The 14,312-nt window shown below is 39.8% G+C and overlaps 1 protein-coding gene across 3 annotated transcripts in view; it reads right to left on the bottom strand.

The window, feature by feature from the left end:
- The window catches only part of LOC116447857 (cadherin-12), a 432,700-nt gene that overhangs the window by 34,100 nt on the left and 384,288 nt on the right, over nucleotides 1–14,312 (bottom strand). For all 3 annotated transcript variants that reach the window (XR_004241717.1, XM_032117539.1, XM_032117553.1), the window contains one exon: nucleotides 8,032–8,285. Coding sequence is in view for 2 of the 3 variants with exons in the window: in XM_032117539.1 (XP_031973430.1) it covers nucleotides 8,032–8,285 (254 nt within the window). In the remaining variant the exon portion in view is untranslated. The remainder of the gene's footprint in view (nucleotides 1–8,031; nucleotides 8,286–14,312) is intronic.

The raw sequence follows: 14,312 nt of genomic DNA, 5'->3' as shown, positions 1-14,312 counted from the left end.
CAGTACATGGGATCATAGGGGAAAAGCTTACAGGAAAAGGTTGGTGGAGTAGAAGATGTGATTTCCTTGAGGTCATGAAGACAAAGTTTAGGAGCCACAAAACAGAGGACAGACAAGAAGTCAAAAGAGGGGAGAAGTGGGAGCTGGAAGTAGGAGTTCATTGCTCTATATCATATCCAGCATGGCTGGAAGGTAGGTAGATGGGGATCTTGGTGCTCACTGAGCCAAATGAGAATGGAAAGGAGAGGATGGTGAGAAAAGAGCAGATGTGTCTGCCAAATATACACCTTGGGATTCTGAGAAAATGTTGGATAGGAACCCAGTTTCTGTAGTTTTTGAAAGAAGATAAAGTAACTGGAACGAAGAGAAAAAAATGCATCAAGACACTGAGATCAAAAAAGATGTCTGTCCTCAGCAGAAGAAAGGAAGAGGGTAGACTAGAACACCAATTAAGTTAATGCGAGATGGTTCAGGAGTAAAAAATATAGAAACCAGCTGTGGGAGGAAAAAAAGACTGTGGAATAGGAGACTACTCTTTGACAGAGCATAAGAGATATAAGAAAACATTGATCTGGCAGGAGGACAGAAAAAGATAGCAAGGCATCTGCAGCAGAAATTGAGTAGTTCTGCAGGGATTTGAATTGGATAGCTTGGATAAAATAGAACTTGGAATAGAGGTTTTAAAAGTGGGGTGTGTGACAGGGATTTCATAAAATGCAAGGGACAGAATATAGCTAAAATTGCAACAGAAACCTACAGGAGGCAACAGAGCAAGAAGTGTGCAAAAACCGCCAGAGCAGCTAAAAAGAAACCAAAATTTCTGTGTCTCAACGTCTCTTATCTATACAAAACTGACTTGTTTCTCTCTAGCATGGTACCATACACAGAAAAATAGCTGTCACTTAATCTGTTACTAAATGAAGAGGCTTGAGGTGCTAGAACTAAATGTCTCAGACTTTCTACATATATATCCAACTGTAAGATATATTTTGATGTCACAGGGTGGGACTTTTCTTTTTGAAGAATAAGTAAATTCAAAAAATGTGGGCACAAAAAATCAGAAGAATTATGGGATCGAAAAGTCAAACCCTTACATACTTTAATTCATCTTGTTAGTGCTTGTACATTAAGATACGGTGTTCAAGGATTCAGGAAGAAACCTTGATTTTCTTGATCTTAACATGACAAAGTATTTTGCTGGAAAAACAGAACCTATTCATCAAAGTTTATGGACCATTGTGAAGTAGTTCAGAAAACAAATAAGGCTTTCCCTTTGGAAGCACGTGCAGGGAATACAGTCTTATCCCCAAGATACTGAGGGCAGGACTGACCTATGGCTAGTACACATGGCTTTTTACTTTATTATCACAGTTTCATGACTCTGGACTTGGTCAAGGCAATGCATGGCCCCCACAGCTTTCCTCCTTTGATTGGTTCTTTCAGTTCATAAGGCAAAACTCCTGAGTCAAGCAGAGAAGATCTGAAGAACAGTGTTGTGGCACAGAATATGAAACTCATTGTTAATTAGAGTCATGTCTGGGATTCACATCAGGGACAATAATCGTCTTATACTTTATGCCAGAAGATCATCTCCATGGAAATCTGACAACTTCAGACGTGTCACTGCAAAGCTGTTGAACTTCTCACACACTGTTAGACAGAGCTCACTAGGAATTCGGTCTTGCCCTCCATTTCTGCTTTCTTGTTATTTAGACAGCTCTCACTATAATATTCACGCTGTATGGACATATAAAACAGTGATTTTTAGGAAGTTCTGAAAACCCTTGTACCAGAAGTAAAAGGATCTTTACCAAAAACTTGAATAGTTACAAATTACATACATTGTAACACACTACAAGACAGCTGCTTTTTTTCCTCCTAGTCATCTTCAAACTGTAATAAACTAGAGGAGTCTGGGAAGAAAATGAGACCAGAGATGTTTTTACAAGTGCTTTGGGATTTTTAATGGACAAAATGTACATAGGACTTCACTTTAACATGTAAGCTGAGCATTTCTTGAAGCACTAAGGATAAAATGGGAATAGACAAAAGAGATCACCTGAGACACATAAGCTCCAGATTTAACACAGTTTGAAAATTAGGTGCACTGGGGTAATGTTCCAAAACAGCTGCAAAGCCAGTCACCCTTGCAGGTGTTGAATACCTGCAGCTCCTTTTCTCCTTGTGTTTAATTTCCTGTTCATTACCCAATGCATGCTCTGTGCTCTTTTGCTCCAACATCTCTAGGAAATACCTGCCTACAAAACGAACCTTTTAAGACTCCTGACTTGTCCAAAAAATTTGATACCAGTAACAGAAGAAAAGAGAAAAATAATATAACACTCATCATTTTCAATGTCCTACAGCAAAATATTTTTCTTTAACAGCTGTATCCAGTTTTCATTCTTAGCTGTTATCTCCCCCTTCCTGATGTGCCTAACATAACAGACCTAAAATTTTTGTCTGATAACATGGATTTAGTTGCTGGAACTAATACTGTTTCCTTTCATGTGAGCTGTTCTAGCTAGCCTTGCTCTCTGGAGTTTTGCCTTCTGTTGCATACACTGCAGATTTTATCCCAGTCTTTATTGTTTGGCAGACTGTTGATTTTTTTTTTTTCTGTTGTGGACTTCTTAATGGCAAAACCATTCCAGGAAAACATTTCAGAGAAAATGAATGAATTTGTAGAGAAACTACAACCAGTAGTTATAGTGTTACCCAGTACTACCCAGTAATTTGTATGGGCTGTGTCTTCAAAGAACATGACTTGCTTTTCCCCATTTGTTTAGAGGGCATATTTACTCAGAAGTTGTTTGGACTCCTTTCCAGCATGATGAAATTGATGAAGTTATTCTTTAGCTCTGTGAGATGATCTAGATTTTAAACAGCTAACAGAGCATGACTGGTCAAGATACAATTAGAACTTGCAAACACATTCAACACTGTCAAATTAATTTTCACTTTTCTAACTTATGTTCTTGTTTTGTTTGTTTTCTTTTTTTTTTTTTTTTCTTAGAGGTTATAAAACTTAGGGGATATTGAATACTAACACGTTGGTGTATTGGGTCTGGCTGAGATGAAATTCATTTTCCAATAGCAGACCTCACAGTGCTGTGCACTCCATTGGTACCTAGAAAGGCATTCCTAACATGCCAGTGTTTTGGCTACAGCTGAACAACCCTGGCACAGCATTAGCTCTGTGTCTCCAACATTCCCCCCATCAAGGGGTTGGGGGTGGGCAAGATCCTGGGTGGGCAAGGTCCTGGGAGGGACACAACTGTTCCAGTTAAATTAACCAAAGGGATATTCCATGCCATACGATGTCAGCCCAGATATAAAAGCTAAGGAAAGGATGAGGAAGTGGAGGAATTTGACAGTGTTTGTCGTCTAGAGAAACCATTACGTATGTCGAAGCCCTCTTCCTGGGAAGTGACTAAACGTCGCTTGCTAATGGGAAGTAGAGAATAAACCCTTTTTTCCTCTTCACTTATGCATTCACGAAGTTTCATTTATGCTTTAGTAAACTGCATTATCGAGTTGTTTTCCATCTTGTTTTCTCTCTCCCATTCAGCTGGGAAGGGGAGTGATAAGAGTGGCTTGGTGGGCATGTGGTGTCTGTCCAAGGTCAACACACCACTGTCCTTTTTGGCACCTGAACGAGGGCAAGAGAAAGGCAGTTATATCCATCTATCTATCTATCTATCTATCTATTTATCTATCTATCTATCTATCTATATTGAATGCTATAGTAATAGCAGTTATTGAGTAGCAAGCTCCTTTGCAGGACACGAGGTTTGTCAGCTGCACTGCTTATCTCCTTGTTCTGCTGAGTTTGGGAACATGTTAACACAAACAATGGCTCTGTGCTTTGCCCTTACATGACAGCCTGGTTATGCGGGGGGGAAAATATCTTCTGTGGGTGGTGAGGGAATACACCTCCCTCTCCCTGCCCAAGATTGATGTGAATGGGTTTATAATGCAGGCTCCCATGGTCATTGCTCATCCTTATTTAAGCTGCTTAATATTGTTAATAATAACTAATAAACTAATACTTTTGGCACACTATGGGATTTGTGGAATCTGGTGTCATCCTGGTGTTAGAGAAAACAAACTTTAAATATGGAGATATGGAAATGTGCCCTGAGGCATCCAGTTCCTGGGTGGCAGGGTGTGTGGAAGGATTTGGGCAGGTTCCTAGGGTGGTTATTACCTCCAGTTACCTGTGACTTTGCACCTGAACAGGTGACCAACACTGGCAAACTGACCTGTCAACTGAGGGAATGGTGCCTTGCCCACCCCAGAGAAAGCCAGCACCTTCTCTCCCTGTGCTGGAACCTGGCCTGTGCCTGCTGAGCCACTGTTCAGTACTCTCAGTGGGCTGTAGTTGAGGCAGGAACCAAATTGTATTTGAGGACACCATGGCTGAGACAGGGACACAAACCACAGCAATTACAGTACTCACACCAGTGGTGAAAACAAACAAATGGATAAGGCAAGCTAGAGGTCCATATCATTGATAGGAAAGGGAGGAAGAAGAAGGTGAAGGAGAAGACAAAGGAGAAGGAGAAGGAGAAGGAGAAATAGAATCAGGAGAGGAGAGGTCAGATGAAGAAGCTGGTCCTTCAACAAAGAAATTTGAAGAAGTGAGACAAATCAAACAGGAACCTGAAGTTACCCGTTCCTTGACCTCATCAGAGCTCTAAGATTTGCGGAAAGATTGCAGCCACCAGCCAGGTGATGCTGGGATAATGGCTGACAATCAGCAATTAGAAGGTCAGGAAGCCGCAACAGCTGAAATCCCTTGCTATAGGCGGGGAAATTGAAAGAGGGATTGGAAAAGAAGGAGAAATTTGCATCTCTGGAGACGGCCTCTCTAAAGCGTGAGGGCACAATACCCGTTTAAGGAAGATCTTGTGAATTGCCCAGGAAAGTGAATCAGTACAGATGAAGTTATCCAGTACTTGAGAGAATTAGAAATCCTGGAAGTTGTCAATAGCAAACTAAAAAGTGATAATGTCGCTAAAGATCCAGAGAATGCCCCTTGCACAATGGCCATGGTGAGAAAGGTGGCTCAAAGTGCCCAAGAAGCACCATCATATAACAAGTTATCAGAAGACAAAAGAGGCTATGCTATATTTATTGATGGCAGCGTGGTATGAAACCATTGGAGATGGAAAGCTGCTGTGTGGAGCCCTACACAACAGCTGCTAAAGGAGAAGAGTCGTCAAGCCTATTTGCAGAAGTGAAAGCCTTCCATCTAGCCCTAGAGATTGCTGAATGAGAAAAGTGGCCTGTATTCTGTCTCTACACCAACTCCTGGATGATAGCTAATGCCCTGTGGTGGTGGCTGCAGCAATGAAGACCAACTGGCAACACAGGGGCAAACCCTTCTGGGCTGCTGCACTGGGGCAGGACATCGCTGCGCAGGTAGAAAACAACTCTGAATGTAAGTCATGTAGATGCACATGCACCCAAAAGTCGTGCCACTGAAGAACACCAGAACATTCTGGGACATAGTTCATGTTTTTCTGTGGGCATGAACCAGCTGAATCAGCTCATAAATGTGACCGTGGGAGCACTTCTGCAGTTTATTGGTGTAAGGAGTCAGCAAGTAGTGCAGTGAGACTCAAATGTAGGGGTAATAACTATAGATGGGCATTTGGACACTCAAGTAATGATTTCAGGGTTAATGGACATTATAATGGACATTATAAAATGGCTCAGGATTCAATATTCCTGTGAACACAGTATATGGATAAACCATCTTGAGACAATTATTTTTCTTGTGTAGTTGCAAATGCAGAATCAGTAAAAAGCACTTGAGTCTCCTGGGAGGGTTTGTGAAATAAAAAACTCTCACTGAGGAGTGTTTATACATCCAAATGATTCCACTGTCACATGAAAAACTGCTCAACACTGTGATTAAAGGCTTTCTCTCTGGTTGCAAGACAGTATGGTTTTCAACAGAATATTTACTTCACTGGGGCTGTTTTCATAGGCTATCACCAGGGAAAAATGTTCAGAGTTCAGTCTTTGTTAATGAAGATTTTGATCCTTTGTCAGGGAAGGAATGTGTCACAGACTCACGAACAAATAAATTTCTGTATTTAAAAAAATGAAGATTCTATTAAAAAAAAAAAGTGAAAAAGCCAGCAATAACAATAGTTTTAAGCAAAAATTAACAGTGAGTTGACAAAGCAGGAGCTAAAGAGTCATTGTTGTATGTTAAATTTTTGCATATGATTACAACTAGCATGTTTATTGTATATTTTGACAAGTACTGAGCAAAAATACACATAATTAATAAACATGGATTTGAAAAGTCCAAATTCAATTTGTAATCAAATATGCATGAATGTGCATGCACTTAGTAGACACTAGTGGCATTTTCCTGTTCTGTCATAGTCCCATTTGATAAACATTAATAGACATTGATAACCATTAATATTTAAAGATTGATGACACACATTATGTCTGCAATAGTTCTTATTAAATTCTCAGGATAAAAATGTTTCCTGAAGTCAGGTAGGTCCAACATAAAGCGGTACTGGAAGTATGTGTTAATGACTGCCTATATCTTAGACAGTTTCTAAGCTTTAAGGGGCTTCCTTTTTGGTACATGACTCTGGTTCACTTTAATCTTTCTAATGTGGCTGTAAATAGGTCATCAAAATCAATGTATTACATTTGTATAACAGATCCCCGCTCCTTTTTATTTCATGAAAGTAAGCTATAGCAATAAAGGAGAGGCCTGCCTGGCAGGAGTTTCCTTGTGCTGAACACAGCCACGTTGGTCAGCAATCACATCCCCACAGCCTCAGACAAGACACCTGTGGTGATTTTTTATCAGAACATTTGTTCTTTTCCAGATGTAGGGAGTAAGTGGTTCTTGTGAAAGGAGCAGTGCTTGCCATCACCCATTGAGGTCTAACGCAGGCAGACACAGCATGTACAACCTCATTTCTCACTGCTGTACTTCAGAGATATTTTTGTGGAAGACCCAGTGTGGAAGATCAGACCTAAGCACATTTTATCTCAAACATTCTGAGCATTGCCACAGGAAAGGTGTGATCAGAGGAGAGGATCCTGCAGAGGTGGGGCTGGGCTGTTCTGAGCCAACTTCCTGCTCCACCTTGAGACTCATTCTCAGCTTCCCCCTGCCAACTCATTTCCTGGAGAAGGGCTGGCTGTGCATGTGCTAACAAAGTGGTGTGAAAAATCTTCTTTACATAAGAGGTGTGCACCAGGTTAACTATAAAAGGCATGGATTGGGCCCCCTTGCTGTCTCTTTTCCAGTCTTTCTCTTTCACTATCATTGCTTGCCCCAGCTCTGGACCATCCCCACTGGCAGGTCCAGCAAGGAATCTAAGGACTGGTGATAATCTTTGTTCTCTCTCCCTTTTCTGTCTTCTGTTCTATTCCCTTGCTTTGCCTGAGCAAAACATGGCCCCTACTCCATACTGAAGTTTTTTATGGGAATGGGGAGTTTGTGGATGTGCGTTGTGTCTTTTGAGCCAGCACCTTTTGAGGAGCCTGTTGTGGGAGTTGGGAACTTAATGAAGTGCACCTTACAAAATTAAGGGCTACCACCCTTGTGAAAATACATTGTAAGAATTTCAGGGTTAGCCAAGACCTTGTGAGTCAGAGTAAAAGCCTGAGAGTTCCCTGACACATGACTTTGTTCAGCCTGGAGGAGAATTTACAGTGAACATCACTTCCTCTCCCAGTGGGTTGTGACACCCAGACACTATGCTATTCCTTAGTCTTAACATACCATCTCTAAAGCCATGTCAGTGTGTGGTAACTTACATGATTAGTATGATAAGGAGCTGTGAGCAATTAATGTATTTTTCCAGAGAATTCACCCAAATGAGCATCTATTTTTGATACTTTTCATATCATCAGTTATCTGTTACAGTGGCAGACTTGGTATAATTTATATCTCCATACCAAGTTCTTTGCCAGTGCATCCAACTGTCAGCAGCATTCTGGGTTGTCAGAGAGTTACTGAAGGAGGAAAAGCTCTCTTACCTAACTGAGCTGCTGCCAGCATCAAGGTCTTGTGCTGTCACTGCACCTATAATGGTCCCCACAGGTGTGTCCTCATAGACTTCCATCGTGTACATGGGCTTGCTGAACACTGGAGGCTCATCCATGTCCAACACATTTATCTTCACAGTGGCAGTATCTTTGAATGGGCCCACTGAGTGAAATCGATGGTCAAGATGGAGATTGGAGGCCTCCACCTTAAAGGTGTATGCCTTTTTCGTTTCGAAGTCTAATGGCTGTAGGAAGAACAAAAGCAAAACATCAGATTTGACTAAAAATTAGACACTGCAAAATCACTTTGTCTGGATTAATCTGACAAAACTTAAGACGCCTTTAGTGTAAAACTAATCTCCTGAGCTAATCAATCATTTAGGTTTGTTTTGAAGTTCATCTTATGCTAAGGTGGTTTTTGAAATAGGCCAGATGAATCATAGTCAGGAAATTACTGCTTCTCCACATCAAAAAAATCAGGATGACTGGCATGGATGTAAACAGTTACACTGTAGATGTCTGAAGTTAAATGAGTGAGATTCATTTCTTGCAAATGAGCTGAGTGCAGGTTAGTCAGAGATTTGCATTCGCAACTCCAATGCACAGGCAATCATCTGTCTCTAGCTGATCCAGGTCCTTAAATAGAAGATTTCCTTTTTTTTCAGCAGGAAAAGCTTTCAGAAGACCATGACAGTGATGAAGACGAGCCCAAATGAAAGCTCTGATATATATCAATGAGTCAAACCAAACTTCAGGTATGACTTGGAATGTGAATTCTAACTTGATCTGAACCAAGCTTTCCTGGAAAATGTCGATCTTAGCAGTGAACTGATATTCATGCCGTGTGCTTGAGCTGTGTGTACTTTGCAAAATGCAGACTTTGGCTCTGTCTTATGATCCTAGGTGTAATTCATAGGGTCCTGAAGATGACACAGCAGCTTTTGTGTACTTATCTGGGGTTTTGATGGAATGTACCCTGCAATCAGGTTGTTTTGATATGGGTTTCTGTCAATGCATATCAATTTAGTGCCTTTACTTCTAGAAAAGTAATCATCTCAAAACCCTTAATGCAGTCTTATGTAGTAGAAAAGATGAAGAAGTTTATTTTCATTTAAAGGGTTTATCTGCATTGGCTTTCATGTTGTTTTTAATGTTGCTAACAAACCCTTTCCCTGATGTCTGGGTAACACTGGCACCTAGCGGTTTCTGCCTATAATTGTTAAGCTGGAAATTTTCTAACGGGAAATAATACGGTATCTGAAAAAAAGACCAGGTTTACATGTGTATGAACAAGAATATTTCAGTGTCTGTTAATTTTTCCCCAGTGTTTTCAGTCAGTTGTCACAGCCAGGATAGATTAAAATTCTTCCGTTTTCTGTCCTTATCACCGCAGGACATAGTTGACCAGATAACTGACTGGTGTAAATTGAAGTAGCTCCATTAAAATCAATTGAGTTACCTTGACTTGCATCAGCTGAACCGCTACCATAATGGTTATAAATCCTTATGAAAGACTTCATAATTTTAGTAGACTAGATGCTTGGTCTTTTTTTTTGAGCTGGGTACTTAAAATTAGCCATATAAATCTAAACATCGTAGAAATAATCAGGCTTGAAAGTAATCCACTACCACACACAACTGTCCTCCGACAGACAAAATTACCAGAAAAGACAGTATGTGCTGCACCTCTGTCTGGACTGACAGAAAGAAGAAGAAACTAAGCCTGAGAAGAAACAGACAAAATTAAGTCTGGTAGATCTCATGTCCCAGTGGTGAAACCCTAAGATGTTGTCTTCACTAAAAACAGACATGTTGCTCCATTATCCAAATTTCTGCCACGCTGTGTTTTCATTTGCTATACTACTCGTGTGCACTGTTACTCATTGCCAAAACAATTTTACCCAAAAAAGTAGCCCCCCAACTCTTCTGCAGGTATTTATATAAATTGTTAACACTCTTTCAAAAAATATAATGAGGGGAGAAATCTGAAGTTTAAAGACTTAGTCTGGAGAAGAAAAATTTGGGGTTAAGCTAGAGATAAATGATGAAGAAAGGGAAAGCAAGAAATCTAAGCTCCCACATAGGTAGTAATTCTGGGTAATACCATGTATGTATCTTTCATACCACCAAAACTGCATTAAAACTGTCCAGATTGGCTCCTGTAATACATCAGTATGTTTGCAGAGAGATGTATTAATGGAAAGAGCCATAATTCATGCAGTCCTTGCAGGCTGTCTTTCACCAAATTACTCTTCAAGGCAGTTATACCAGATCATGGTGCACGGCCAGTGCCCAGTCACCACATTTCATGATGCAAGGGGAACAGAAAGCAATAAGATTTCAAACAATTCTGGATATTGGTATGTTCAGACTGGCATATTTCACTGCACAGGTACCCAGGAAGCTTTACTTCTCTGTTTCCCAGCATTATGGGGAAATACTAAAGTATATTTTTAAAAAGAAAGTGTGATCCCAATAAGGGATAATATTTTTCCACTGTAACCTCAGAGCCACTTATCCTTTCTTTCTGTCCCTCTATGGGTCTGATGATAAATATAGTTAGGGGTTAAACAATATGCGGCCAGTGTAAAGCACGGATGGCAGTCAAAATAAGAAGAGACAGGCTGAAAGTGATGAGCCATCATGAGAGAAAGAAATCAGTGACAGACTCCCACAAAATAGCAGAAAGTCTTCAGTCTAAGTGAGGTTAAACAGCAACTGAAATGTATGGAGAGATGGGAAATGTTGTAAGTGGTAAACCTAGGACTGAATTTCAAACAGAAAAACAAATTGTACAACATATCTCATGTAACAAGAGTATGGTTTTAATGTCTTGTGTGCATGGGGAGCTCATGCTACAATGTCCTGATCAGTTCTGTTTTTTCCAGATTTGAACAGTTGGGCCATATAGATAGCAGTGACAGTTTCAAATTTTGGCATTTGGATTGTCCAAAATTTGCCTGAAAACAGTAGAATTGAGTGTCTGCATAGCTCTCAGGCAAAACCTTGTTTTAAAGAAGGTAAAAAAAGCCATTTTATTATATTTCCTTTTTTCAGTAGATATCACTCAAATATGTCAAGGAAATCAGTGGTCCACACAGTATTCTAGCTGTATTAAAACCAAAAAAACCCAACAAACAAAAAAAACCCCCCACCACCGTGTTTTGCTGGTACATAATAAATGTCTGAGAGTGTTCAGTCCCATTTTCATTTCTAATCTGGAATGCTGCTAAGGATACAAACACAGTAGAATGTTCGAATCATATAAAAAAACCCAAATCAATAATATTCTTGAAATGTCTTTCAATTAATCAGATTTTAATGGAATGATTTCACAGATCTATTCTTTTTTTAAATAACAAAGAGAAATGTTTATTTCTTCTATAAACATAACTACATGCGGAAGGTAAGTTTGAATAAGGCTTTTATTTTGCAGGAGAGTTGGTTTTTTTTTTTTTTTCCTGAAGTTAACAGCATTTCTGGTAATATTAAGGCAATGCCTTATTAACTGTGAACTCTTCAATAACTGGAGTATTTCTAATTGATATTCTAAGTACCAGTGACAGAACAGATGTATTTGGCCTCCTCAACTTGTCCTCATCTGCTTTTTCCTATGTTGAGCTTACAAGCTGTTCTATATATTTGCCTAGTAAAGTGCTATCAGCGTATTCACACCTGTGCACAGCAAAGCCATTCTACACATCCCCAAATCAAACACATACTGACAAATCACTTTAACTTGCAACTCTGTAAGTACCATGAATGGACTAGGAGAGCACAAAACCAGCTTTGTATTAGAAATAAACATATTTTGAGATATTACTGTTTTCCACATTCAAGGCAGACGTTAAAAAATGCTGCTATATAGATGCACCTATATCTAAAATTGTATATTAGATAAAGGGAGAGAGAGAAAGAGATTTAAAGAACTGAAAGAAAAAAAAGGTCTGAAAAATGTAATGAATTCTGATTATAATCACAACAAGGGTGGAAAAAGGACTACCCTGTCAGTTTGTTCTGGTTCACAAAGAGGCAGGACTGAAAACTCCAGAAATTTCTCCTTTTTATCCACACATAATAAACATGAGAGTATTGTTTCTTACAGAGGCTTTCACCTACAGTGATGAAAAAGCCATATTTTGGGATGAGATTTTAAGTCCCAGGACACATAGATAGTTATGGATAGTAGGACTGGGTTGAGAGGAAGTGCATATTAACTTACGTTTGACTTCATACTAGTATTGTGCAATTGCAGAATAACTCTGGGTCACCTGTGCTGGTCTCAAAAGCTGGCAATATTTCCCCTTCAAATGGGTTGAGCATCTTTGCATTCTGTGAAATTTTGGCATAAGATAATTTGCTGTGCATTGACTCAGTTTCTGTACTGAAACATAACGTGCAGTTATGTTTCAGTAACTGCACTTCTGCACTGGATTTTAAATAGAAAAAGGAAATAACTGGTACTACAGAGCAGGTTCACTAAAGTCAGCTCTAGATCAACCAGGAGCATTCATTAATTAGAGTTTGAGAATGCAGAGAAAAGAATGAGATCTGTTGCGAGTATTTCAAAATTTAATGGGAAGTGGGAAAAATATATGTATGTTTTGTATCTGGAGAAGAGGAGAAGATGACCAGTGTCAGGGGTTTGCTGCTCTCAAGCATCTCACCCATTTCTGAAGGTGCTTTTCCCTGTTCCAGGAAAAAAACAAACCAAACAACTGTATCCACAAACAAAGACTGAATGTCTCCTCTTCCTTACTTGTCCTGTTGTTCTTTGTGATTGTATCTGCACACAGCTCACCACTTTCTGCCTCTACCAAAGGACTTAATATTGCCAGCTCTTCCTCGTCAAAGTGCACAACCACTACTCCCACAAACTCATGAGTTATGATCACAGGCAGACAGTCCCTGTGCTCATACTTGCAGAGCAAATTCCCTGCATTTGGAGAAAGAAGGGGTGGGGTGGGGTGTGATGAGCACTCTGTACAGTTTTGGTAGTAAAGCAAGTAGTAGCTTTAATGCAGTTGGCACTGAAGGATGCTGAGAGTTTGCCTTACTCTCGTGTGGTACAGGTGTTCTCAGATGGCTCTTACAGCAATGTCCCACAGCTACATGGGCTGTCCCACGGGCAAGACAACCGAGCTTAACCACCAATAAAAGCACTACTTGCTGACTGCACTTAAAGGCTTCTAAAATGTGGCTCCTGAGGTTAAAAGGAAGAACACAGTCCTAAAACCCACCTGCAGCTATTTGTTCTGTTCATTGTCCCCCCAGTTTCTGCTATTTTATCATCACTAAGGTTACTGTTTCTCATTGTGCAATGCTATGACATGATGGGATGTCATGGCCACAGCTTTGTCATCTGAGCAGTTAGTTTTAGTAGTGGTGCACAAGGTACAAAAAACAAGATGTGGCTGTCCCCCAAGCTTCCACTGAACCATATGGAGAAGTTCACCCAGCATAGTGGGGCAGTGTAGGATCATACCAGGTGAAGCCTAGAAACCGTTGTTTTCCAAGGTTTCAATTAAACACTGCACAGTTTAGTAAAGTGATGTCTTCACACAGAACAAGTTCAGTGCTTGAACCCTACTCAGTTTCTGGATTAGCACACGGTGAGCCAATTAAAAGCGTTCTGCACAAAATGGGCTTATTGTATAAACTCATCCTTGGTTTAATAAATTTAGTGCCAACTTGTCAGTGATGGTTGGAACCTTCTATCTTCCTTTACTGTTGTGCCTGGTCATTAAAGATTTCAAAATCAGTCGCTTGCCTGGGACTGGCACATCTGAGGCCACTGCGCTCTAGTATGAAGGAGATGGCCCCTTCTGTCACTGTGTTTCTTATAGCTTACACCCACTGTAGTTTCCTGACGATTCAGGTAGGATAGAAGATACTATATAAATATCAAATGCACAAAACATTGTGTTAAACAGCACCAGACAAGGGAGGGAATTATAATTCTATTCCTAACATAGGAATATTTTTACTCTTACAGAGAACTGTATACAGCACTATCCTTATCCGGGTTTTGCCCCTTTTTTTAGGGATACTGTTTTCCTTTATTTTTTATTTTGAGAGAAAAAAAAAGTTATTACAGTATTAACCACACAGTGGTGCTACATGGCATTTGGATGATTTATTTAGCAGAATATAAGAAAAGGTATTTCATTTTTAATATCTGTAATTAGCACAAGAGTAGTAATAATCAGACTTATATTGGATTGTAGCACAAAAATAAATGAGCAAACAAAACAAATGATTTAAGATCTGCA

The sequence above is a fragment of the Corvus moneduloides genome, chromosome 1, assembly GCF_009650955.1.
Source record: "Corvus moneduloides isolate bCorMon1 chromosome 1, bCorMon1.pri, whole genome shotgun sequence".
Taxonomy (NCBI): domain Eukaryota; kingdom Metazoa; phylum Chordata; class Aves; order Passeriformes; family Corvidae; genus Corvus; species Corvus moneduloides.
The sequence above is the reverse complement of the archived record's forward strand: the minus strand, read 5'-3'. Positions and strand labels throughout refer to the sequence as shown.